The sequence below is a fragment of the Lissotriton helveticus genome, chromosome 4_1 (genome assembly GCF_964261635.1).
Source record: "Lissotriton helveticus chromosome 4_1, aLisHel1.1, whole genome shotgun sequence".
In the NCBI taxonomy this organism is placed as follows: Eukaryota; Metazoa; Chordata; class Amphibia; order Caudata; family Salamandridae; genus Lissotriton; species Lissotriton helveticus.
This window is the reverse complement of record NC_136063.1, coordinates 1,063,291,580-1,063,319,106: the sequence shown is the minus strand read 5'-3', so window position 1 is coordinate 1,063,319,106 and position 27,527 is coordinate 1,063,291,580. Positions and strand designations below refer to the sequence as shown.

Below are 27,527 nucleotides of genomic sequence, written 5' to 3'. Positions count from 1 at the left end.
ATAACTTTAGTAAACTTCTGTGACAACTCTGCCACAAAAAAAACTGCTTTCTGATGAATGGACTGCTGCTTTGCTGGACTCTTGCCTTGCTGTGCTCATGCCTTGCTGAGCTGCTCTACTGTTCTCCTGTCTAGGTGACAAAGTCTGGGCCTGCATCACTTGAACCTAGAGTGACTCCAAAGACTTGCTAGTTTGCCTCCTGTTCTAAGTGTTAGGGATATCAAAGACTGCCATTACCTGCATCTAGACTCTACAAGCTGTGAGTCTGACTTGCCAAGTGGTGCTGCCACAGTCCTGGACCCTTGAAAGTGAGGCCAAAGGTGCATCTACGTCTAGAACCCATGCATCCTCATTAGAACCGGCGCATCTTCACATTTGCATGAGTCAGAACCATTGTTGGGTGGAGTGGACCCTGCCCCCCTCTTTCGGAACTAGTGCATCGCCTCCTGAAATGACGCATTGCCTACTGCGGGAACAGCTGCCTTGCTTCACATTTTGAATCAGCACTTTGCACTTGAAACAGACGCATTGATGCAGTTGCGTGGAGAAAATCGATGCATCGTGTCCACTGCGTGGCTCGACACAGACTCGTCTCTTTGGCTGCACCTTTCATCTTCGTCGACTACAACGCATCTCGGATGAAGATTCTTTAGTTCAGCGGACCCAACTAAGGGAGATGGTAATTTCCGGCTGGTACCGCCTAGTTTAGTCGTTCCTAAGCCCGCTCCGAATACAATCACAGAAAGAGGTTTCCTTATCAACGCTAGGTCTCTAATAAAAATTAATACTGCCTTTAGGGACTTTGTTTCTGCCAGGAAACCCACATGGGTGTTTATTACAGAGACCTGGGCGTCTGATTCCTCGTGACATGATTTGGTAGATGCCATTCCCACTGGGTATGCCCTTGCTAGAATGGATAGGATTGGTCGTCGTGGAGAGGCTTAGGAATCTTATATAAAGATTCTCTTATCTGTTGCACTGAGGCCTTGTCTACTCCTTCTGACACCTTTCAGGCTCTTTATTTTTCTATCAACTCCCCTCCTTCCATCTCCTTCTCCGGCCTCCTGTTCTATAGACAGCCGGGCCCTAGATCTTCCTTTAGTCAGGATATGATCAAGCTGTTAGAGCCATTTGTTGAGAGGGCTAATATCACCCTTCTGGGCGATTTTAACTTTCATCTGGAAAACATGGAATCCAGAGATACCAATTGGATACTCTGGGCTCCTGTGACCTGACGCAACGGGTGGTAGGTCCCACCCATCTGGCTGGGCACACACTCGATGGAGTCTTTTCTAATGATCTCAGGTTGAAGGTGGGCTCCCCTGTCCCTCTAGCCTGGTCCGATCACCTGGCTGTTCCATTAGAGTTCCATTAGAGTTGTCTTCTTTGGACATATCCTCTGCTCCCCTGGACGCTAAGAAGTGGGAACTTAGGAGGAACCTTAAAGTCATTAATAATGAGGCCCTCTTTCCTTACCTGAACAAACTCTCACCTGCTGAACTGCAGGGTGCCAATTCTGCTTCTCTCGAACTCGCAAGCACTTTCTCAGGGGCTCTGGATACCATTGCCCCCTTTAAAAAGCATTACTCTGCGAGAAAGAGCCCTGCAGCCCCCTGGTTCTCGGACAGACTTAGGCTGCTGAGAAAAGGGTGTCGTAAACAGGAGAGATGCTATAGGACCAAGTTGGATCCCTCTGAAAAGGAACTTCATAAACTCCACCTAAAAGATTACAAATTAGCTATCATGAAAGAAAAGAGAGATTATTTTTCCAAGATTACTGTTTCTCTCCATTCTCCTAGAGATCTTTTTAAAATCATAGACTCCTTATCTTACCCTCAGGGAGCCGATCCAATAGTAGAATCTCAAGAGCTGTGTGATAACATTTCGGTCTTTTTCCAGTCTAAGATCGTGGATATCTATAGCTCTCTTGAATTATTAAATCAGGGTATGATTTCCTCTGATACTCCTGCTCTTTCTAGAGTTTGGAGCTCACCTGTTGGACCCCCCCAGTCTCCTGTCCTTTCCCTTACTCACCCCTGAGCTGACTATTCAACTCTTGGACAATACCAAATCAGGCTCCCCCTTGGATTCCTGCACGCTTAAAGTTCTTAAATCTTGCCGAGATGTTGTGACTCTCCCCCTCATGAATGTTATGAATTGTGCAATCTCGTAGGGAGTATTTCCATCTTCTTGGAAGATGGCAGTTGTAAAACCCCTTCTTAAGAAGCCGACTCTAGACCCAGGGGTCTTGAAAACCTTACGCCCTATCTCAATCCTCCCTGCCCCGGCTAAGATGTTGGAATTCCATCTTAAACAACATCTTAGCTCCTTTCTTGGGGACTCGGCCCTCCTTGATATTTCCCAGCAAGGCTTCAGGAGATCTCACAGTACTGAGACCGCCCTAACGGCAGTTGTTAATAACATCCGCTCCCAGGTCGATAAGGGCCATACCACTCTCCTGGTCCTATTAGACCTGACGGTGGCTTTTGACACCCTATCTCCGTCTATCCTGATCTCTCGCCTTAGGGAGATAGGGGTTGGAGGCCCTGCCCTGAGCCTCTTGTTTTCCTTCCTTTCCGAAAGAGAACAGAGAGTGAAGCTAGGCCAGTTTCTCTCCACTCCGAAGCCTGTGCATTGTGGGGTCCCTCAGGGCTGTCGTTGAGCCCTACATTATTTAATATCTGTGTAACCCCTCTTACCAGGATAGTTGGATCTTTTGGGCTGGAAGTACTTTCATACGCTGACGACACCCAAATAATCGTCTCTCTTTCGCAGTCTGTGAAGGATTCTGCTCTGAACTTCGGGAACTGCATGGAGGCGGTGTCTCAGTGGATGATTCAGAACTTCCTGAAACTGAACGGGGACAAGACGAAGGTGTTAATCTTCGGGAGTAGTCAGGATATCTGGTCTAACGACTGGTGGCCGGCCTCTCTCGGGGATTGCCCTCCCCCCGTCAGTTTGCTAAGAATCTAGGGGTTCTGATGGATCCCGCGCTTTCCTTCGACTGTCAGGTCAGTAGGACCGTGTTGACCTGTTGTGGTATCATCAGGGTTCTCAGAAAAATTGCTCACTACCTGTCTCCTGACGCCTGGAAACTGGCCACTGTGGCATTAGTCTCCTCGAGACTGGACTATTGTAATGCCCTCTATGTGGGCATTAATAAGAGTCTTATTCCTCGCCTCCTGATGGTTCAGAACGCGGCCGCAAAGATGGTTCTTAACCTCCCTAGGCTTGCCTCGGCTTCAGCAGCCCGTAAAAGCCTTCATTGGCTTCCTATTCAGTCTAGGATTTCTTTTAAGATTCTTTGTCTTGCCCATGGGGCCTTTTATGGCACAGGTGCTGAGGGTCTCAGGTCACTTATACATCCGTACACCCCCTGCTGATCTCTTCGCTCCTCTAGCAAAAATCTTCTTGAGGTACCTAAGTTCAAAATGGCCAAATGGGGAGGTAGAGCTTTTTCATGGCTGCGCCTAGATTATGGAACTCCCTCCCCCCTGAGCTCCTGATGTAGCCCTCTCTTGCGTTGTTTCTCAGAGCATTGAAAACCTGGCTTTTTTCTGAAGCGTATCTGTAAGATCTTCCCTGGTTACTTCTCTCTTCTTGACCTGCTTATGCGCCTTGACGCCCTTGGGCTAAGTTGCGCTTTAGAAAACTCCTTTCATTCATTCAACTGAGTCTTTGTATCCGGCCCGCGCTCCATTCTAGTCAGCCTGAACATTTGACATTGCCCTGGTCCAGCGCGACAAGATAACCCTTTTAAGCTCCTATTGCTTCTAAGCACTATTTTACATTTATTCTTTAAAAATGTATGTCTCGACTTGTACTTGTTGGATTTTTGTTGTTATGGATTCGTTTTATTCATAAAATTAAGCTCTTTCGTTCTAACCTGGTGTGGAGTCTTTCTGTTCTGTTTTTACTGTTGTTTGAAGTGTTGTTCAAATCAGAGCCATCAGAGGGAGCGCACAGGATAATTTAGGGTGTGTTGTTACTTAACCTGACATAGGATTGTGGTTCCTGCTTGGACAAGGTGCATACCTCTGCCAACCAAAAACTCAATTTCTAACAATGACCATATGTCCTGCAGTTTAGCTGCCATTTCAGGCAAACCTTCTCTCTCTGTAGCAGGTCTTACATTCTATCTGAACCTGCACGATCTACACCTTCATGCTTGGAGATTGTGTGACAACAATTGATGGCCTACGATCCTCCTCCCTAAATGGTTGGCATCATCTTACCATCCAGGCATCCATCAACAGAATTAATTTGTGCAGGACGCTGAGATAAGTTTGTGGTCTGGTGCTCACCTGAGAACATACAACCCCTACACACACAGTTATCAGATGCTCTTCTGTTCTATTTGTCAATCGCTTAGCAAGGACTTGCTGTGACAATAGTTAAAGGTTACCTATCTGTCCTTTCAGCTTTCTTGCATTTGCATGACGAGCCCTCTCTCTTCAACCCATAACTTTGAAAAAAATGTCCAGGGGATAGAGATGGGGGAAGCACCTACTACAATCATACCTGGCCATAAAACTGTAAATTTCTTATAAACCGTATCTGAGTATCTTAGGCCCTCAGGCAAAACAAACCTTATATCTGAAATTTAGAATGTTAGAATTGTAGTCATACACGAAAAAAACTGGGCAAATAGCACAGCCAGCACTGGCAATTGTACATACAATGTGGGTAGTCAAAAGACAGGTGCACACTTTATACTCCTTACACTCACACTATGGGGTTCCGAAGGCAGATTCTCCTACCACTATTTTTAATCCAACCTGTATTGAGGTGCAGGGAGGCACGGTTGTTATGCCACAAGACTTATTCAGAGCTTTAGGTGGCTCTTTACATCTTCTAATCAGAACGGTCATCCCTAGAACGGAATAACTGTTAGAACGTCCTGGGATTGTAAAAGCCTAATTCTAATCCAATCCAAAAAGCTTTATTCAACAGTTATGTCATAAAAGCACAATACATAAGATAAAAATGTTTCTTAGCGTAAAATTTGGTTACTAGGGCAGATTTAAGACATTGATAACAAATATATGTGGTCTGTCGCGAAAAATAGTTAAACACATTCAGTACAATTAAAAAGACTAAAACAGATAAAACAGATAAAAACGGTTACATTTCATGAGGCTTGGAAAATTGATACACTTATTGACCTTCGAGTGCTGTAGACATATACAAATATACTATTTGTTAATGTAATGTGTGTTAAAAACATGGCCAACTTCATTTACACGGGTGCAAAGTATAGCAATAAAGATTCATCCGTTTGGAGAGAGTGTGTGTGATCTAATGACCCACGTCCATCTCAGAAACTTGGCTATGCAATAGCAATGCAGGTTGTTGTATCTGTGTGCAATATTCTTAACGCATCACTACTCTTTATCGTACCCATTAACCTGCAAATTGGCATAAGCCACGCTCAATGGGGCCAGCATATGCTGGGCAGACAAACAATAGGTGGGCCTGCAACTCTGATTGGGTCTGACAAGAAGGACTCGTGCTGTTACCTGCCACTGCCCATTTCGCTCTAAAGGATATAATTGGTAATGAGCCCACCCTAAATTGGAAGTGCAACTTCCGATCGTGTGGTTTAAGTATTAGGTCCCAATAAAGCTCCAAACTTGGCCGGTTTAGCTTCTAAGAACCCTCCCGTCAGTGAGGATGTGACCCTATTTCTAAGTGTGTTCTGTAATACCAATTCCCAATATTTTTCCTTAAAGATCTCCTTTGAAGGGAATAGGTCACTCGCTGGATTTTCCCACAGGGTGGACATGCCAATGCTGACTTGGGAGGCTCTGAGCTCCCGCAACCATCTCATTTTATGGAAGCAGTCTGCCATAATGAGATCTTTGAAACCTGCAGCATATGTTGCTAGTTCTGGCCTGCACCAGATTCTTCGCCAGCTTTGGATGGGACGTAGTCTGGCTATGTCGGCCAGTGCTTTTTTTGTCTAGATCGTATAGCAAAGGGCGCACTGGAGTGCTGTGCGGGAGGCTAGTGATCTTTCGTAAGAACCTATTTTCTGCAACGGTTAGTTGGGTGAGATTCTCGTACGCCCAAAGCTCCGCCCCATATAGAGCGGAGCTTACGACTTTCATGCTATATATCTGCAACACCGGACTAACTGGCTTGGTGAGTGAGGTATTAAACTCAGTTTGTAAGGCACCTGATAGTTTCAGGTGTTTCAAGGCAGCCATTTCTAGCTGATGATTCCACCTCATGTTGTTTTGCAAGATAAGCCCCAAATAATTAAATGCGCTAACTTGTTCCAGGGGTTGATTATTCATGAGTATTCCTCCTCTGAATGCTCTATGCTGGTTAAAGGTCATAAATTTTGTTTTAGGAACGTTAATTCCCAAACCTCGTAGGCGACAAAACTCCTCCAAAATTAACAAAGCTCACTGAAGACCGCTAGGGGTTTTAGAGATAATTAATGTGTCGTAAGCAAACAATAAAATAGGGATTTTTATACCTGCTAAAACTGGGGCATCTGTGGGGGCTGATATTATATATTCTGTTGATGAAATGGGAAAATAATGTAGGCGCCTTTGCGCACTCTTTTTTCTATAGGGAAGGGGTTGGTGACATTTCCTTGTGTGCCCCACCATATTTGGGCATAATTGCCCTCATGAAGGCGAGCAATAAGGGAAAGCAATTCTGGTGGCATCCCCAACCCTTGCAACACTACCCAAAGTTTACTGCGGGAAACAAGATTAAATGCTGACTTAAGGTCAACAAAGACAGCATACAAGCTGCCCTTGCCTAAGACCACGGTCTGCCAATGTATTAATATGAACCAAAACACCTGGTCGATGGTGCTAGTGTGGTCATGAAAACCGCCTGTAGTGGTGATAGGATGTCCAGCTTGTTGATCTAATAATGGACCTAGTTTTATACCAACCGACCCATCACCTTTTGCATAGAGTCTATTAGGGTGATGGGCCTATAGTTGCCTGGAAGAGATTTATCCCCTTTTTTGTACACAGGGATGATCTTGGCCCCTTTTCAGGAATTGGGGACTGGAGCACCTAGGGCGATTGCGTTTGCCAGTAGTACGATGTACCGGCCGTACTTGGGCTTGTCTTGGAGGAAGATGTCAGCCAGAACGAAATCTGGGCCTGATGCCCCCCCCCCCCCCCGCCCCCCCCCAAGTAACTACCCCAGGGCAGCAAAGATATCGCCCAGGACAAAGGCTGTGTCTTGATAATACAAATGAGGTTGCTCGAAGAGGTCTCCCTCGTCTACCCCACTGCATATTGGGGTTTAAAATCTCTGACCCATTAGTCCTGGGCTACGTGATTTTGTGGCCGTAATGGCTGTCCCCCGCCTGTCCCATTTGACTATGTTCCATAACTGTTTGGAATTATTGCTGGCGCATGCCAGTCTGAGATCCTGCCATCTACACTCGTCTCATTGTTTCTTAGCCTTTTCTTGAGTTCTCCTGTAGTTTCCCCTGTTTAAACATACAATGCCTGTGTCCCCTGCTTTGATCGCTTCCCCCAGCACTCTGCTTGCCATCCTGCATTCCTCATTAAACCATTGGCAAGATTTCTTTTGTAGAGTGCTCTTAGGCCAACATTGCTTTAAAAAATAAGAGCGTAAATGGGTGAAAAATGTATTTTGAGTGTCAATTATAGCCTCCGAGAAATTGGGGTTAATAGAACAGGCCTCTAGCTCAGCTAGCGTAAGGTCGATATCCTTAGTAGTAGTAGCTAACAAATTCGGCTTCTCTAATATCTTTGCCCATTTTAGTCGTCACATATCGTTTGTGGGGACCAAATAAAGAGAGATGAGCTCATTAACTGGCTGTGTAAGTTCCCTCTGCGCTTGTAGGTCTAGAGATGAGCATAGGGGATTATGATCGCTCCAAGGCGATCCCTCATGATCCTATCCCGAAGGCCATGCCATAGGTTTAGGTTGATTAATAAATAATCTATTCGGCTTGCGATATGACCATTGTTAAATGTGTTCGCCCCGTGTCTGTCGGAGACTGTTCTCCAATTTGCCGCCCATAGCCCTTTTTCAAGACAAATGGATTTAAGTTGAATTGCCACCTCTGACCATTTCTTAATAGGTGTTAATTCCAATCTTGGAATGCTCCACCTGGCATCTTCCTCTCCAGCGAGATCATACTCCTAAATTCCAAGAGGCTCAAAGGTTGAGTTAAAGTCTCTCGCAAGCATCACCAGGGAATCCAAGCAATGCAGGTCTAGGAGATAGCTGAGAGCAGCTAAAACTTCTGACTTCTTCCCCCTGGGTGTTCCCCTTGCATAGACATTATAAATGTCAATGTTACATTGCAGGCCAGACCTCAGCCGAATTGCAAGGATGTCATTGCTCTGGGTCAGGATGTTATAACTAATGCCTTGGCGAACCCAGATAGTTAGCCCCCCGATGGATGACCTTTTCCTCACTGGTAGCTGGGATGTGGTCATTTAAGTAGCCTGGACAATGGATTGGGTCCACCAGCCATGTTCCTATTGTGAAGCACTCTGACACCTTCGGGTAAAGTCCGCGCTATATAAAACGCATAAAATAAACGTTCCATGACATTACGGCTAGCCTTGGTGAGATGGAATGAGGTGTAATCTGCCCGTTAACTCTCTCTAGTTGATTTCTTTCTAGTGTCCCTTCTTCCTGCCAACGAGGGAGTGTTGTGGGTGTATTTCTTGTCATAGTTAGTGATGGAGTTGGTTCTACAAGATCTTCACTCTCGCTGGCTGCTGTTTGTATTATTTGTTCCATATGGGCACCAGCGTGTGAGGGTAACTTTCTATCTACCTCCCTTAGTGTTGACAAACTGGAATACGTGTCCAACTCAGGGGGGTTGTATTTAAATCTAATGTTAGAGTAGGTGAGGTGTTGGGTTTGAATATCAAAATTCACAAGGTTTTCCACCAATTGGTAGTGAGGAAGTGTCAGGGCAATATAGTCATTCATTAGGGCTATTAGCCGAGTGGAAACTGATCTTTTAGATCTTTGAAATTAGTCCTCTGTGAGCCTACTTGGTTGCTCAACTCTAACATCAGGTGCTATACTGCTATTACTGCCTTCACCAGTTTTATCTGACCCCCGGGCGTTATAATATATGTCACTCTCTGTACCTTCCATGCCCGCACTATATACCTGTGTCATATTGTGGGGAAGAGTTGCGGATAAATCTGGATGGTCTAGCAGGGTAGAAACCCTGTTACTACAGGGAAAATGGCCAGGGTTTCCCGGGAATCTGATTGATGCTGGGGAGCACCCTCTACTATAACACTTGCCTGGGGTTCTCTCAAAGGTTTGGAAGAAGGGATCATGCTGACTGGCTTTTTAAGCATATCTGGTATATGCCCTTTACATAGTTCACTACTTGGGATCGGCTGTGTGCTATTCCTGAGTGACGTATCAGAGAGTAAGGAGTCCAAGAGGCCCTCACATCCTGATCATATGCTGTCTATTCTATCCATTACACCACCCCCAGAATCATTAGTAGGACCTGGGCCTTTCTTTTTCCCCTTCTTTTTTTGACCGTCACCCATGCCTCCCTCACAGGATTTTCTCTTTCCCATTCTAGCCCCAAAGATGACAATTATATTAATAAGCATAACACTCTGTCCATAAGTCTTCAAAGATTGCATAAATGTCCAGTGGCCAATGTCCTCAATGCACTTTAACCTCACTAGTTGACCCTTGACTGCCGAACGGCCTGTACAAAATTAAATGCTTCCAAATAATCACCTGTGCCCAGCCCAGCCTCCTCCGGGCACAGACGGGCCCTCCCTTGGCCCAGGCATCGCGACGGTGGCTCCATGCCGTGTTGGGACCTAGATCTTGTGGTCCCGATAAGGCAGAGACAGTGGCTGGCTGTCAGACAGACAGGCTTACTGCATTGTGGGAGCCCGCAATGATTTTTATAGCACCTCTTGGCGTTTCTGGTGACGACGGGGACTCTGTGCCTTGTTGGGACCTGGATCTTGTGGTCCCGATAAGGCAGAGGCAGTGGCTAGCTGTCAGACAGAATCCAATAATATTTTGGCCAGAAATCCCAGTATAACTTTTAGAAATAATTCACTGAGAGGTAAATTGAACAAATTCATTATTACTGATAGTCAGGTGACATTTGATAAAAGTTGAAGAAAAAGAAGGTGAACCTTAGAGGGGTGGCCCAGCCAACCCTGGGCGTGTACAGGTCCGCCCTTGGCCCAGGCTTTGCCTAATTCATTACTATTTGCATCATAAGACATAAAACTTTTAAAAAACTGTTTAGACATATTACTTTTAAGTCTTAACTAATAAAAGTTTGTATATTTGTAGGTGAAAATTTTAATGTTTTCCTTTTTAATTTTTGTTTGTTGTAATTTACTGGTATGGCCTTTGGACTGAAACAAGTAAAAAATCTATCCTATCTATCTATCTATCTATCTATCTATCTATCTATCTATCTATCTATCTATCTATAGCCCCATATTTCACCCATGACATTACCCAAATGGCAGTGCTTAATGGGCATTAATCAGCAGCCCCTTGTTAACTAAGTCCCAATGGACTTGCTAAAGGTCTCCATTGTCATCACTTAAGTGTCTGGAAGCCCAGCCAAAGGAATACAGGAAATACAGTTCAACTCTGTATGGAAGCTGTAATTATCCTCCAACTTGTGAAATGCTAAACCATGGGTATCTAAAATGGAATCCCACTGGTTTCAATACTCACTCGTACACACATAGAGTTCTGGTATCACACTTGTATCACCATGCACTTGACATTTACACAGAGTGTCAGTGTAGGAGAGTAGGATCTGCTTCTTACAGTTAACCCCACTTTTTGCTGGTGTTTCACTGTTTTTGACTTACTATGGCTGGGATCCTGCTATCCAGGACCCCAGCCTAGATGCTTTCTCCTATAAATTGATTGCATGTACTTTAGGTACACTCCAGATTGGATTCTGGGGTACCCTTATAAGTCCCTAGTATATGGTATACTATATACCAAGGGCATAGGTACCCCAGAGGCCTCTCAGTGGCTTCAGCATGTATTATGCCACCCCTGGGAGACGATTCAAAATGACACAACAGGTCTGCTACTGCAGCCTGTGTAAGGTGGTGCATGTACCCCTTACTTAGATATAGGTTCACTATATCTACCTTATATCACTGCACATATAAACCTATCAGTCACCCCTATGGCAGGCCTTATCAATTCTGAAGACAGGGTGCTGGGTTTTGTGTGAGAGGGTACCCATGCATGAGCAGAGCCCCTCTACAGCATTCGGAATCTATTCTCTGGGGTTGTTCTGTGATGCAGCCAACCATATACTCTTGAATGCAATATAACCTTGCGGTAAATGCTAACTTTAAAACGGCTGCAAGGAAACATGTCGTGTTTGGTGTAAAACACCTTGGAATCATACCTCCCCGCCAGTGACTGGCTGGAGAGGTATGATTCCACCCTCCTAGAGGGAGAAATATGACAACACCGGTACACCCGGTACCAGCTTTCTCGACCCTGCCATCACAAGATGGATGCTGCCAGCCACAGACACGAGTCTGCCCTCCTGCTGCTGGACGAAACTCCGGCAGGGTAAGGCTTGATAATGGATGTATGACGTTACAACGCATACTTTTACCACGCATACCTTTACAACGCGGTTTTTACATCGCAAACCTTTACAACGCATTGCGCTTAGAGGTGCTGGATAGTGGTAAGTATAATGTTCTATTCCAACTCCAGTCCCCGTGGACACTAGGGAAGGTGTTGGATAGAAAATTAAACGTATTCCCTATCCTAGAGCGCCCCCCAGCGCAATGCGTTGTAATGGTTTGCGTTGTAATGCCTGCGTTGTAATGGTAGTGCGTGGTAAAAGTTTTGTTGTAAACGTTGTTTACCCTTGACAATAGGTTTCCTGTCACAGGGAGGTGTAACCACCTCCCAGATAGGCTTTAGTGTATTGGGGCTGGGTGGGTGCCCTCCAAGAGTGCTTTGATGTCTGCACTGGGGGCACATTTGGTGTCACTGTGTATAGTCCAGCTCAAACCGGTTGCAGGGGCGATCGGCCCCTGCTCTGGCACGAAACTGGACAAAGGATATGGGTGTAGCCACCCCTCTCACCTGACCCTCCCATAGGTGGGTCCCCGGAGTTTGTCCCACTCTTTCCTTGGGTATAAAGTAGGAACCCCTGACTACAGGACTTTGGATTTTACCTGGACTGAACTCTGCTACAGAAACCAAGTACTTTGACGATCTGCACGACCCTGGATGACTGAAGAATCTTCCTTGGAGTAAAGGAGTTACTCCCCTGCTAAGCAGGCACCACCACGCATCTGAATGGTTTACATCTCCGAAGCTCCTGAGGACACCGAAGATTTCTGCGAAACAGGAGGTTGGTTCCCGAGGTCTCAGAGGTTGATCTGTGCTCTCAGCAATTCTGAGGCCTGTATCCCTCGTGGGGACCGAGCAACCCGATCCCCTGTGCACAGTGCTCTTTTGCAACAGCATATGCTTTCTGGCAACCCCTGAGGCTGTGCTTTGGGCTATTTGTAGTCCTGACCCTGAACAGTATTTCAACCGAATATTACCGGCCTACACTCCACGAGTGTTCCGTGGGCTGGTATTTTGTGATTCCTCTTGAGGTCCCTTCGCTATCCCTGGTCGGTTGGCCTGTGGGTCCCTGTGAAGGTAACTTTAACTTTCCGTGGGCTTTCCTGGTTGCTCCAGACGTGCCCTGACTCTCCTTTGCTTGGAGAGTCCCCAGGACCTTGCTGGTCCTCACCGATGCTGATTTCCTCTGACCGCTTGGTTTGCAGTTGCCAAGGCTTGTTGCTCTTCCATCCGAACACTGACCCCCCAGCACTCGACTGGGACAGCTCACCTCCGGATTTTGGTCATCGTCAACATCTCCTGGTCCCCTTGGCTGCAGAGTCGAGCATCGCTTCAACTCACCAGAAGCACCCTACATCGGTGGGCATTCGTCTACCCAGCCTTTGGTCATCCTGAATTGATCCAGGCTCTGTCCCCTCTGCTTTCAGGTTCTTCTCATCTCCGATCCAGGCTTGGATCACACCGGACACTATTTCACTTCATGGCAGCAGCACTTTGCAGCATCACGCCATTGAAAACGACGAAGATTCCCGACACAATTGACACCTATGCACCGGGCATCCCTGGGTTAGGTAACACGAGTACGCCGGTGCTCTTATGGGTGCTGGCCTTAGAATCTTCTAAGTTTGAAAGGGTTTGCTCAAAGTCCTCTCCCAAGTGTCCTTAATCCTTAAAATTCCAACTGCGACGTTCTCATAGGATTGTACGGAGCTTGCGGCTGTGTTGTCACACCACACATGTCCCCCGTGGGTCCCCTTTGTCACTACCTTGGTTGGTTCCTTGGGGTCCCAGCGATTCTACGTGCTCTAGGCACTGTGTCTAGTCAAGTCATGGTTGTTATACCACTTTCTTAGTATATGGTCCGGTCTCCCCCTGGAGCCCGCTGTGTATTGTACTATTTACTGTTGTTCTAGTACTGTATTATTGAGTGCCTTGTTCTCTGATCTTATAAAGAGGTTAGGAGAGAGTGTTTAGTAATAAATGCATATAATTTATATATACCTTGTGTATTTCTCCTTTCATTTGGTCATTCAGGAGGTTATAATCTGGTAAACCAAGCTGCTTTACGTTCCTTCGAGACTTAGCCTGAAGGCTGCTCTCCATAGCTACCACTAGGATAGCTTTCAATAAAGGTTGTCTTTAACCTAATCACCATTAAGGGTTGCTTGGACTGGTACAAGGTGCCCACTAGTGGACAGCATATACCAGGCCAACTTCTCACAGTCAGCTCAAGGGTCTGAGGTACACATAAAAGCAGAACTTTACACAAGAAGGGCTTGTGGGCCACACTCTTACTGACACAGATAAACATGTCTGTTTATCTTAATTATTTGCAAAATGTTATGCACCTTTCACTATGACTTTGTGTTAAACCCAGATCAGGGAAAGTACTCCTCTATGATGGCACACTTGGGGGGCCTGTCCAAGGTAACACAACAAGTCCTGGACCTCGTATTTTCTGGGTCTCACATAGGCCTCTGCGCACACACTCCATTAGTGTGACACCATGGGAAAAATAAAAATCTGAATAATAGATGCACATGTTGTTCGGCACTCAGGGAAGTGGAAGAGGCTTATTTACCATGGAAGGGATATTCATGTCCCAACAAACAGTAAGAGCCTTTCCAAAAGTCAGAAACCTTTTCTTACTATTGCGCTGTAATCAAGGCCTAAAAGCATCAGAGCTGTCCTATTCTTGAGATGCCTTCTAATTTTTCTACTTACACATTTGTCTCACGTTTCTTTTTAAGAGATTGCGAGGACATGGATAGCCAAGGGGATGCTAGTAGTCAGCCTGACACAATTTCCATTGCCTCACACACCTCACAGAACACTCTGGACAGTGATAAGGTAAGCTAAAAGCTTCTGATTGCCTTTGTGACTATTGTATGTTTTCTTATGAAGTGAAAGCCTTTATATAGAGTTTTACCCAGAATCCCATGTGTGTGTGTGTGCACATGCCTGCACATTATACAAGAAATTGTATAATTGATTTAAGGACTAAACTTTTTTTTTGTTCTTTTCCTTTTTCAGTTTGTTAGGCCATAGTTGTCCTGTTTCTCATCCTTAGAATTAACTATGGACCTTTAAGACATACCTTGGACTTCTGGCTTTTCCAGATGTTATCGTAAGAGCTTTAATTTCTAGAACTGTTCTTTGACCAAACGTTCATAACAGTATAAAAGGCATGTACAATATTTAGTCACAGTGTTTTTTGCATCAGTTAAGATGGCATCTTGGTAATCAATATGCAGTGTTTTGTGAACTAGAACGTTTCGGTCATCCAAAGGTCATTTCTACTACTGTATGGGTTATAAAATCTCAAGAAGAAATATTCCCAAGGGATATTAACTTTTACAGATAAATTACTTGAAGCCAGGCTGATATGGTACTTTTGACATAGCACTCACCATTACCAGTGTCTCTGTATTCGGCCCAGCGTTGTCATGGGTTTCTTGCTACTCAACCAGTACTGACTTGCCATACAAAGACAGGTGTTCTGCTAATATCAGTTCCTATTTTTCACACCTTCAACAGGTGCATATTTGGATCAGGTAAATACTTAAAACAGTTTTCAACATTTTTCAAGGATTTTGGAAAGATTTGTATTAATTATTTGACATTGTCGCTACCCAAGCCTTTGTGATTTAATCCTAGAGCTTTAAAGGAGGCAGATTTTTGCAATTGATCCTCATTTTTCATGTCTGTGTATCTTGGAAAGGATTATGACATTTTGGGTTAAGCTGTTAGTGACAAGATGCCCCATAAATGACTTGGTGTGATGTGGATTTTGTCCTCACATTGAGGCTTGCATTTCAGATCAAAGTACAGATTCTTATTAATTACTAGGTCAATATGTCTAACTTTCAAGCACAGGAAACATGAGAATTGACAAGCATCAGGATAAGAAATGAAAGTGATGGGGAGCATGACCCTTAAAACTCTTTTCTGAGCCATTCCCTACTCTTTAGCCAGTCCAAGTGCTGGTATTCCTTCCTTGCAGATTGAAGGAATTAAAGAGGCTATGATCAAAAATTGTGCCTTGCCTCTGTAGGAGAGTAGGGTCTGCAATCCTATGATCACCCAGATTTTTGCTTTTTGCTGCACTGGTTTACGACTTTCCCTGGCTGTGGGCCTGCTAATCAGACCCACAGCCTAGCTGTTCTCTCTATCCAAATTGTACTTAGGTACTGAATTGGCACTGGGCCCTCTCCAAGTCCCTGTACCCAGGGCTGAGGTGCACCCAGAAGTCTCCCAGGGGCTGAAGTATGTATTGTGCCACCCCTGGATTGACTAACTAAAACTGACACAACTGGCTGCACGACAGCTGGGGCAAGGTGGTGTACTCACCCTTTGCTTTAGATATAGTATACCTATATCTAACCCTAAAATGGACACACAGATCTCCTATCAGTCACTCCTATAGCAGGCCTTAACAATCCTGAAGGCAGAGTGCTTGGAATCGTGTGAGATGGTGCTCTAGCATGAGCTGAGCCTGTCTGCGGCGTTCGGGATCCATCCCTTAGCCGTTTCCATGATATCGCATACCATATACTCTTAAGTGCATTATAATCCTCGCGGTTATGTGCCAACTCTGGTATCGCTTTATCAAAACATGTCGAGTAAGGTGTCATACGAATTGGAATACTAACCCCTCGCCAATTCTGGCGACGGGGTTAGCATTCCACCCTTCTAGAGGGACACGACATGCCTGTAACCTATAACCCGGTTAAAAGTCAGACAGAGCCTTAGCATCCACAAAATGGATGCTGCCACCGAGACACAAGTCTGCCCTCCTGCTGCTGGGAGTCCTCCCAGAGCAGGAGATAAGGACAAAGGGTTTCCTGCCAGGGGCGGTGCCAGCACCGTCCCAGACAGGGTTTTGTGTATTGTAGGTAGGCAGGGCTTTAGAGGAAGGTGACTGCAAGTAGCACCCCGGTGCTCACTATGCATAGGCCGGCTTGAACCAGTTCCAGGGTCACTCCAGACCCTGTGCTGGGGAAAAGCCCGCCAAGGAAGTGGGTGTAACCACCCCCCTCCTAGTCCCACCCATAGGGCAGGACTTAGTCGCGTGCCAGCCCCTTTTTACAGGATAAAGGTAGAGACTGGCCCCCTTCCAAATCAGATCATCTTTGAATCCTGAAACTACTTTCTGCGAAAGGAACTCAAGACTTCTTCCTAAGATTTCTCCCTTGTGACTAAGGAGTAGTCACCCTGCATCCGCAGGCACCATCTAAGAACACTGCGGTCTGCTGTAAGTCCTTCCTCCGGAATCCGACTGCCCAGCTCGACGAGAACCGGCTTCCCTGGCACCTCTGACCTCTACCCACCTCTACAGCCCCAGCTGAGAACCGTGGGTGCGACGAGACCTCAAGGGACCGGCCATCTGCAAGACTGCACGACTTCTTTCCAGCAAGCCCGCCGAGTAATCTACTGGTGAGTGCTTTGGGGTCCGAGAAGCCCCGACTCTGAGCAGCTCCAGCTCCGAAGTGCAGCCCCCCAGCATCTCCACGATCTGCGTGGGGCCCTTCTGCTTTCCGCTGCTCACCGCGTTGTTTGGCTACTAGCCCGTTGGCTTGTGGCCTTCCTGACGACGCCCGACGACATTTCTGCTGCTGGTCTGGTTGCTCCAGACTGGCCCTTGCTCCCTCCCAGAAGAGGAGCACCCTGGACCCTCCTGGTCCACTCAAGACGCCATTTTGAGTCCACCGCGTGGGCTTGAATTAGCCAAGGCTTGTTGCCCAATCCTGGGTAACTCCGACGCCAACGACTTCATCCTTCGTGGGACAGCTCGCACCTCCATCCTGGTCGCCGACAACGCCTCCTGGTCCGAGAGACTGCAGAGCCCAGCAGCGCCCACTCACCTGACTGCGGTGACTTCGCCCGGTGCCATCCTGGTGCCCACTTAATCACTGGCTAGTGATTCAAGAACTTGGTCCCCTCTGCTTTCAGGTTTTCTTCTTCCTTGATCCAGGCTTGGATCCATCGAACTTTCCTTCACTGGTCGCCTGCCAGCAACTTCCTTCTTCCAGGCTCCTGGTCCGGCAACGAGATCCCCGACGTCTTTTCAGACCTATGCAGCTGCAGCCCCTGGGCTAGGTAACTTCGGCACTTCGGTGTCCCAGCATAGCCTCACTATCCTAGGGTCAGGATCCACTGTCGTTTTCTTCCTACCAGGTCGGGTTCGCCCGTGAACACTAACTTTATGAATTCTAGCTTCCATAGACTTTGTCCCGCATCCCGCGTGAGAGTGCACACTCTGCACCCGAGTCCCCTGGGTCTCCTAGTAGTAATCTAACGATTCCCTAGTCCAGTCCTAGCGATTCCAAAGCCTATTAGAACTGTTACTTACCTGCTAGTAATTCGCATTCCACTTTTAGCGTATATGGTTTTTCGTGCCCCTCGGGCATTTGTGTAACGTGCTAACTTAAAAGTATTTTCGTAAGAGTTTTGTTGTGTGCTTAGCACCCTGTCCTCATAAAGAGTACAGGGTTGTTGTGATTCTAATAAATACATTGTTTATTTTCATAACACTTGTGTGGTGTCCTTTCACTGGGTGTTCAAGGGGTAATGTGATGGTAAAACAGCTGGCTTAACACGCCCTCTAGAGTCTTAGCCTTAGACTGCTCGTATCCATGCTACTAGGATAGCTGGTCTATAAGGTTGACTTACAACCAATCATCAATAAGGGTTGTTTGGACTGATATATAGTGATCACTAGAATAGTGAGCACTGCACATCAGGCCAACTTCTCACAGCCTCCCTCTGAGATGTCTTTGTTCGCTGCCAAACAGGTTGTGACATAGTCTGTGGTGTTGACTGTTAACGCTTTGACTTCAGTCTTGATGTCAGCACCTTTGGTAGATCATCCTAAATCGGTTCCAAGCTGTAATTGGTGTACAGGCAGTTTCAAATCCAGTGATTCAGATATCCAATGACCCATTTGTATTGTCTTCAACACAGAGCAGCCCTGGAGATGATGAGATGAATATGTGACGTTATCCCGACTGTTATGTGTCCGCATACCATCATAACGCATTTATCATTCCGCAAATACCATTACTCCGCATTTTTTTATAACGAAGAAAACACAACTAAAAATCTATTTTATAATGTAAATATACATTTATCACACATTTCTTTAGAACAAATACTTTTACAACGAAAATAAAAGTCTTTCAATAGCTTTTTTTTTAATTATTGCATAATTAAGTTACTGGCACCACCTAATCCTCCTTTCAAATATAATCAATATAAAAAATAATATCTAACTTACCTTTCCGAAGTTATGTCCTGCATCCGTTCCCGATGAACACCCGCAGCAAAGTAGGTTTACCACTTTCGTCAAAAGTATTTATAAAGATAAGTGAGACAAGTTTTTTCTACACGACACATTCCTTTCTATCAGCTTCACCAAATCTATTATTCTTCTGCCACTCCACATCATTTTTTACTCTCTCCGTCCTTTTTTTTTTTTACTAAAGTATAGTTTCGTAATTTCTTTTTATGAATATAACATTCATGAACAATGATGTGCACCGTGTGTAGGAACAGATAACCACAACATTGATTTGGTAAGTCACTTTTTTCTAAATGATATATGTGAAAAGTCATCTTTTTTTTTTAAATATATTTTTTATTTTCCAATTTGCACAGATTATACATCATAGCGCACTTGACATCCTAATGTATCAGTAGTTAATAAACAGTACATTTTGTTTGCAATTACATTTCATTACAACCTTATTATGACATGGCTTCACCTATTGGCTAAAAACAAAAACAACAAAAAAGAAACGAAAAAAGAAAGAAGAAAAACCAAGAAGAAAGAAAATGAACGACACCATATAATGAAAAAATATCACATAAACTAGTTCAAGCATTATTCCTTACCCTCAGGGTAGCTCCAGACCCTCCTTCCATCTATTAATGGGCTCCCTTATTCTTAGACCCTGCTGCCTCCCTTTCCTGCCTTTCCGTGCATAGATGGGTTTTTCCAAGTTATATACTGCCAGAAGATTAGCCAACCATACTTGCAATACCGGGGGATTTTTATCTAACCAAGCCCTAGCTATACTTAATCTATACACTGCCATAGCAATAAACATAAATTCTCTCTGTGGGGTATTGACCTCTGGGCCTATCCCTAGTAATATTCACGTAGGATTAAGCGTTGTTTGTATATCTAAAGATACATCCAGGAACGTCTCTATATCTCTGATTAGAGTATGTAGTTGGGGGCAGGTAGCAAATATATGTATCAAATCTGCTTCTAAAGAATTGCAACGTGGACAAGAGATACCCGTGGTGCCGCCCCACTTTGCTATCCTGGCTGGTGTAAAATGCAATGAATATAAGGTTTTATAATGCTGTGATTGTAGGGGAGCTGAGCAGAGAATTGTACGCCCCAAGTCCAGAGACTCCTGAAACCAGCCTAATTCACCATCCAGTTTCTCTGCCCACTTACTACTATTGTAGTGTAGCTCCTATCTTCCCAATAGGCTCTGCGCATTGGAATAATACCTACAGCAGTAAAGGCCTAGGCCAGACGTTAACTAGGTCTACTACTGTCGATACTAGACTTAAAGTTTTGGGTTTGCCAGCGTAGCTCAGAGTTCACTAGAAACTTTCTCGAATGTTCAAGGAGGAATTAACTTCCCTGATTAGACAAGAAGGGATTTAGTTTCTGACAACCATAGAACATGACAACTTTGCTCTCCCCTAATCAAGAGTCAATCTCGAGAGTCGTGTGAACAAAAGGCAAATTATTTTACTCAGTCAGTACGTGCATTCTTAGTCTCATCAGAATGTAGAGAAAAGGAAGAGACAGGCGTGTTCAATAAAAAGGTGTTATTTATTGATCAGTCTCTTTTCTCATACAAGAGAAATGGATCGATATTATTGCAATACTTATAGTTAAGTAAAGTGCATACATTAAAAGCAATAGTATAAAATAATACTGTAAAAACATTGATATGGTTTCTAAGCCATAAGATGTTTTAAAATGAATAAAATATATTATATACACATATACATTTGACTAAACGTACTCAACTGGTGTTTCTAGATACGCCTACCCCGTGTACCTGACCTAAGTCTAATACGTGGGCGGGAATAGATAGTTACAGTTTAAGTTAAGTTTGTTTTTGCCAAGTGAATAACTAAAGAATTCTCTGTGAGGGGTTATTCAGTTCTGTACCTGGAATTTAGGATGAATGAGTAATGGTATCTCTCTCTCTCTGGTCTCGATATTCCAGGTGGCCTGCGAGGGCTGCCCAGAAACGCCGGTGCTGGATTCTCGGCAGGAGAAAGCAGCGCGTCTCTCAGCGCGTCAGAAAGGCGGGGCTGCTGCCAGCGGGGTCTGCTCTGGTCTTCGCTTCGGCAAGTATGGCTGCTCCGTCTCGTCACCACGCGTGTGTTTGCATATGGCAAGATCGGTAATATTTATACCTTTAAGGTGCCGAGATTGACGTAAGGATGGACATAGATACGTCAATAAAGATGTCATACAACTTGCTCGTTAGCACATTCTTTTACTAAAGTTCTCGGTGAAATCAAAACAATGGCCGCAGGGTTTTGCCCAGGTTGTCATAGGTTTGATTTGTTATGAGAACTCCGTATGCCTTATCAGGGGCTGGAGGAATATCGCTTGTCTAATTAGATCGCAAGTGTTATGACCTAATCAGATAACACGTTCCTGTGCCGTAGTGTGACTGCGTCAGATAACGGTATCTGCATCATGGGGGTTTTCTGCCTCATGGGCTGACTGCTAGTTAACTTGTTGGTTTGTTTAACTAGAATAGGGTCAGGAATAGGGGGATCGATTCAGAACCTATAGGAATACATGACACCCACTCCACGCTAACTATGGACATATTTACTAATCTAGGCATAGTATAACATAGTACAACATACTATAGAGTAGTGTGTATACCTTACCACCCCAAAATACATAAATGCATTTTGAAATTTTCAAATATACTGAAAAAAATTGCAGACATATATATATGGTATGCACTCAAGCTGTAGAAAAATGCCAAAGTAATCGCATTTGTATACATTATTGCTTATTTGGTATATGAGAATTACACATGAAATGGTTTCTTACAGAAAAAAGTTTCGAGACCATTCCATCACAGAATAAAATATCTTTATGAACATGCCAGCGGGCAGCTAATGTCTATAAGCTATCTAAAATTTAGAAACCTTAGTTCTCTAAGAATAGTTCTTACTTTAAGCAGAAGATAGTGTCCCGAAAAATATGCAAAAATATTTGGGGCTGCTGGAAAAACTGCTGTCCGTGAACTGGAGCGAAAACGTTCATGTGACTTTATTTTTAAAGTTGAAGGCCGAATTCAGGGAACGCCGTGTGCGAGCTTGCTCAAAAGTCTCTATTTCTGTTCGGGTGAGAACATCATATCATTTAGGCTTTCGAAAAAACTGTCAACAGCTTCCTGGGAAAGTTCCACTAACTCGGAAATAGGTGTAATCATGCATTCTTGCGCATGATTGTCTCCATTGACATTCTGATTTGCATTACTGACAGAAGGTCGTACCTGTTCGATGCTGCTTTCATCTTGAACTTCACTACCCATCAATCGTAGTGGTGAAGCTTCCACGAATGCCGTCATCAGGATTGGTAGCCTTTGAGGGCAGCACAAAGCATGAACCTTGATCGGGCTCAACAATGTTTCTGCATCCATCGGCGCATCTGATTGTAGCGTCAGACAGGTGTCTAACACGCATTCTTCTCCGCATAGCAGACACCTCAATACAGGTAAAACACATCTTTGCCACATTGGTCGAAATGATAGAAACCAAGTCATGTTCAGGTCTCTAAGCCGGGAGAGTCCCAGGATTTTTGATATCCGGTCCCGGTATCCAATGGCTAGGATTGTTTCTTCCCTTGTCGCAAGAGTTTTGTCTGTGACATGGGTTGCCATAACGAAAAATAAGGACTAAGAATAGGATTCCTGCAATTAGTCCCAGGATCAGGGGAAGTCCGCCAAAAATCGAATGGACGAAATCTGGAAAAATACCCAGTATGGCTTTGAATGGTGTTAATGCCATCGAAAATACTGTCTTAAATACCTTTGAGACCCCATTGGTATCAGAAATATTTAAGATTTCATTCAGGATTTCCGCGAAATGTACGGGGGAATTAGTTGATAATAATGTATGTATCTCTGCAGTCGTCCTTGCGACTTGTAGATCATACGTTTCTTTTGATGACGAGAGCCTGGTAGGCGTCTGAAGAAGGACTGTTTTCATTCTGCTTAAAGTATCTATTCGAATAGAAGTAATTTTCAAATCGGGCCATGCCCTTGCCTCCCTGTCTGGGAAGGAGCTGGGGAACAATGTGCGTCCACAGCACTTGACCTTCGCAGTAGTAGTTACTAGATAAGGAGTCCCGGGCATAAGACTACAACATCTGCGGTCTACAATAAGAATGTAACTCCCATTATAGAGTCTTTGAAAGAATGGTTCTATTTCTGTTGCAGGTGCGCCTTGCTGGTGACATGAAAGGTTGTATGAATTCCCTTCACAGGCTCCATGCAAACTAATTCCGTTACACAGAAGTGTGCCACTTAGTGACATCGCACAATTGTTGCCACTAAGAAACACTTTCTGTCCTTTATTACTGACACATGCATGTGAATAGGGCAGGTTCCATGTTGTTTTAAGGTACCCCTTTCCCAATTTCTCGTACATGCCAGCCTGTATATATTTTTGGCAGTATTGAAACCTGAAGGTTGAGATTGGAATATTTATTATCCCATGTATTATCCATTCATTGACAGGTCGTTCTGACATTGTCATTGGTAATCTTTCTAGTTTTTCAATGCTCAAGATTGTATAATCAGCACCTTTTTGCGCCATACTGATTTGTCTATCAGTAAGGTTAAAGATTTGGAATAGTGACGTTGTGTTGATTAAACGCCAAGGCACATAGCCTGAACGCAGATTTTGTAACGTCCAGCCAAGCTGTACAATAGATCGCAATTGTGACTGACCGTGTTGTAATAACAGTAAGTCTTGCGATAATATATCGATTGCTGACGACACAATGCTGTCCAAAGAAAAAATTCTGGAGGACAGAGTCATTAACCCATTGTCCACTACAGAAAGTGATTTTTCCAAATTAATACGGTCAATTTCCCGTATTTTCTCTGCTGTTTCAATTTGAGTAACCTTCCAGGCCTCATTGTATGCTGCATATACAGAGGCTGCTATGAAACGCTTTTGACGCTGTTTGCGTGGTCCCAAAGTGAAATCACGCAAGTCAGCACCATCAGTAAGTAAAGTTAGGTGTTGCTTAATTTCTGCCAGTGTGGAAGTTTGTAGCCATTGAAGGCATAATTTGCCCACACTGTAGGTGGTTATTATCCCTGGGTGATGTCTTTGAGGATATCTAGGGTCTGGCCTGGTCGTTTTGAACCCCTGCGTTTTGTTCAGGAATCTGTCTTGACAGTTATTAGTATCTGTGGGCCAGATCAACCACTGTTTCCAATCAGGATGTGTTCTGTTTTGGTTTAATATATGGTTTACGTCTATCTCTTCATCTGTATAAGAGTTATTGCTAAACATTATTGGCTTTGGAATAGACGGTTTATTTAAATCTTTGATTTTGGCTAAGCCAAGACAGGTGGTCTGTTGAACAGTGTCATTTAAAAATATCATTTGTTCTGGGATCATGCAGGCTCTAAACAAAGCTTCTATACCCTGTACTTGCCATTCTTTTGTACCCCAAACACTTTTCAATTCAACATTTTTGTCCCAATAATCAAATCCAAAAGTATTCATTTGTTCAAAAAATGAGTCTGAATATAACAATTTTGTGTTGGTTATCATGGTTTTGGTTCCTGTCTTGTTCGACAATTTAAAATAAAATGTTTCAGCATTACTTGTGTTAAAACCTGAAAAATATGAATATTTGTCGTAAACGGTTCTTGAGCTCCCTTTTGGAGGTGTTGCACAATGTTCCCATTGACTATAATTTAAAACATTTCTAGGTTGTGCAGATCTATGTAAAAAGTGGTTACCATAGTGGTTATAGCAATACATACTGTCATAATTTGTAGAACCCTGCAAATAATCATGTTTGGTAAATTTAGCAGACATTACTAAGTCAGACATCATATTATTAATGTTTTCGAAGTCCCAATCATCGGCAAATGAGTTTGGTTTTGCAAAGTCACTCAATGAGATCTTAATTTGGTGTGGATATTTCAGGATCTCGACCGGACCAAAAATTTCATAGTCAGTGTTGTCCCAGGCTACCCCACCAGGTATCGGATTGGCTGTGAAGTTGGCTGAAGAAAGTTCTCTTTTCTCGACGTGTGAAGATGTGTGTGGTTTGAGGATCAAGTTGATTTTCTGACTTGCTGTGTCCATTTTAGCATATTTTCCCTCAATGAAGCGTCCCAAAGTAAGTACCATGATGAGCCAAAGTATGAGGATAAATGCACCAAAACCCACCCAAAATTCAATCCATGGAGAAATCAGATATGTTTTTTTCAGTTGTCTCAAAAGTTCCTTAGCTTTGTCTTTAAAGGTTTTTGATGATGGCTGTGTCTTTGATTCGCTGAAGCCCTCAGAGGAATCATCGAAGTTAATGAAGTAGCCGGATGCAGTTCTGTCAATTGTTCCAATTGGTTCAGGATTTCTGTTTCTTGCATTTTCACTTGGTACTTCATTATAGATTGGTGTGTCTCTGCTAAATGTTTTTATTTGGGTATTCAGAGGTCTTAGTTCTATTGCATTGTTGCATAGTCCTTGTTGTTCTTCTGTAGGCGTTTCGAATGTGATGAGCCTCTTCGTTAGGACCTCTGTACTGGTAGCAAACCTTGGTGTTCTGCTACTTATTGGGAGTCCACTTGGCCTACTGTTTGTTATCAGCCACATGTTGTGGTTTTACCAGGTCGGTGGATACAACTCGGTTCTCCTTTTTACCAGCAAGTGGCGGTAGTACAACTGATCTTGTCCCGTTGACAGACAAGACAGGAACTGCTTTTCTGTAAGAAGGCCCAAATTCCTTCTTTACCGCGATCTTTTCCCTGACTAGATCCCCGACTTTTGGAATCCAGACAGGTCTTGCTGGGACAGGTGGTGGTTCTTCAGTGGTTGTTGGCTGTTGTTTCAACTTTATGTTGCTCAGGTCTTTTCTTGTTTTGTTTAAGTCCTGCAAAATAGCCAAACGGTCTTTGATATCAAAGCTTTTTTCTTTCACCACTGAAGTCTGACTATCAATGTCAGAGATCATCATCCTAGTTCCAAATAATAATTCGTACGCACTGAATCCCTTCAGAGAATTTCTTGGCAAGTTATTGAGACTACGTTGGACACTTATTAGATGTTTGACCCACCCAGCTCCCGAACCTAATATCCTTTCCGCTATAGATTGCTTTATGCCTTGGTTTTTTTCTTTACACCATCCCGTACCCTCAGGAAGGAAGTGAGAAGATTCCCGCTGGGCTGTGCTCATTTGGTCATGTTTCCCCTCAGGCTTGAGGGCTAGAGTGGAGACAATGGTCAAACGTAGCATGCTCTTAGCGTATATGCCATTTAGACTCGCAAATCTTTGTATAACAGTCCGGACGTCAGCCGAGTGCTGGTGATCTACATTATAAGTGGAACTAGCCTGTATATGTTAATCGCAACCCTTCCTTTTTACTCCTGATTTTTTCTGGAGTAGAACGACGAGGTTTTAAACTGTTTCTTTCCCCACTGCGATCTCTGTTGCAGTTTAGGCAGTTTTTTACAAACATGGTATGACGCAGGCTCATGCCTGGCCACCAGTACCTTGATTGTAATTCTTCCAGAGAATCTTTTAGTTTAAGGTGTCTGAGACCCTCGCCCATATGTGCGTCTGCGATTAACAAGTTTCTCCTGTCTATGTTTGGAATCACCCTATCCCCCACTCCAGGGATTCGAGCAAAAGGGACGGAGTTTGCATCGATTGTGTATGTATAATTGAGTGGATAGTTGAACGGTAACGCTGAGCAGTCGCCTTTTGATGACGTTTTCACCGCCAGCACTGTTTCACCGTCAATGTATTTTAATGTACGCTTTTTTCGAACTACAGGAGCCGATTTAGTGGCTGCCGCTGCGGCTGTTTCAGCCAATGAATTCCCTACAACGTGAACGCCATCACGCTGATGACTCAGTGAGTGAGTCACGTGAGTCTTTGGTAGTTCTTTTTGTAAAAGAGCTATTTGTTCCCAGAGCAGTTTCTGCTTTATTGGTGCATCTGTGTCATCTTTGTAACCTTTTTGAATCCATGTCTGCAAATCGCTGTTATATGATTTGACGCAGTAATATGAATCTGACACTATAAGTGTCGGGAATTCACGATCCGCATTATCTAGCGCCATTTTCAAAGCTAATATTTCAGTTTGTTGTTCTGAATTAGTTTCTACTGAGTGTGTCTTTGTTAATAGAGGTTTTAGTTTACCTCCGCGCCACACTTCTTTTGTAATCTCACATGTGGGGTTGTATGCTTGTTCTCCCCAAACGGAGGGTTGAGCATGTCCGTCTGTATAGATTACACAGGCGTAATGTCGTAAAGGCAGAATGTCGATTGGCAGAGGATATGTTTCTTCATATTCTAGATTTTTTAATTCTTCTAGTTCTCAAAAAATTGTCAACCAGGCTATACTTGATAATTCATATCCTTCGTATAGGACTGTCAGATGGGCAATTCTGGATTTTTTAAAGTTGAATTTGTAACCCTCTGCAGCGAACCCAAGTATTATGGTGTTCACTCTTTTCAAGTGAGTCTCCAAGTCATCATCTGTTAAGTAAATGTCATCGACATAAGATAATGCTTCATCATCATATAGTTGTAGTAATTCTGTTACTCTCGCTGAGAATACCCCCGGACTGTTCTTGTACCCCTGGGCTAACCGACAGAATTGTTTTTGAGTGCCATTTAC

General features: G+C 44.1%; 1 protein-coding gene across 3 annotated transcripts in view; it reads left to right on the top strand.

Moving 5' to 3' along the window:
* Positions 1-27,527, top strand: part of TRIO (trio Rho guanine nucleotide exchange factor) — a 4,034,553-nt gene that overhangs the window by 1,911,142 nt on the left and 2,095,884 nt on the right. For all 3 annotated transcript variants that reach the window (XM_078687660.1, XM_078687659.1, XM_078687661.1), the window contains exon 33: positions 14,343-14,442. In XM_078687660.1, the coding sequence (XP_078543786.1) occupies positions 14,343-14,442 (100 nt within the window). The remainder of the gene's footprint in view (positions 1-14,342; positions 14,443-27,527) is intronic.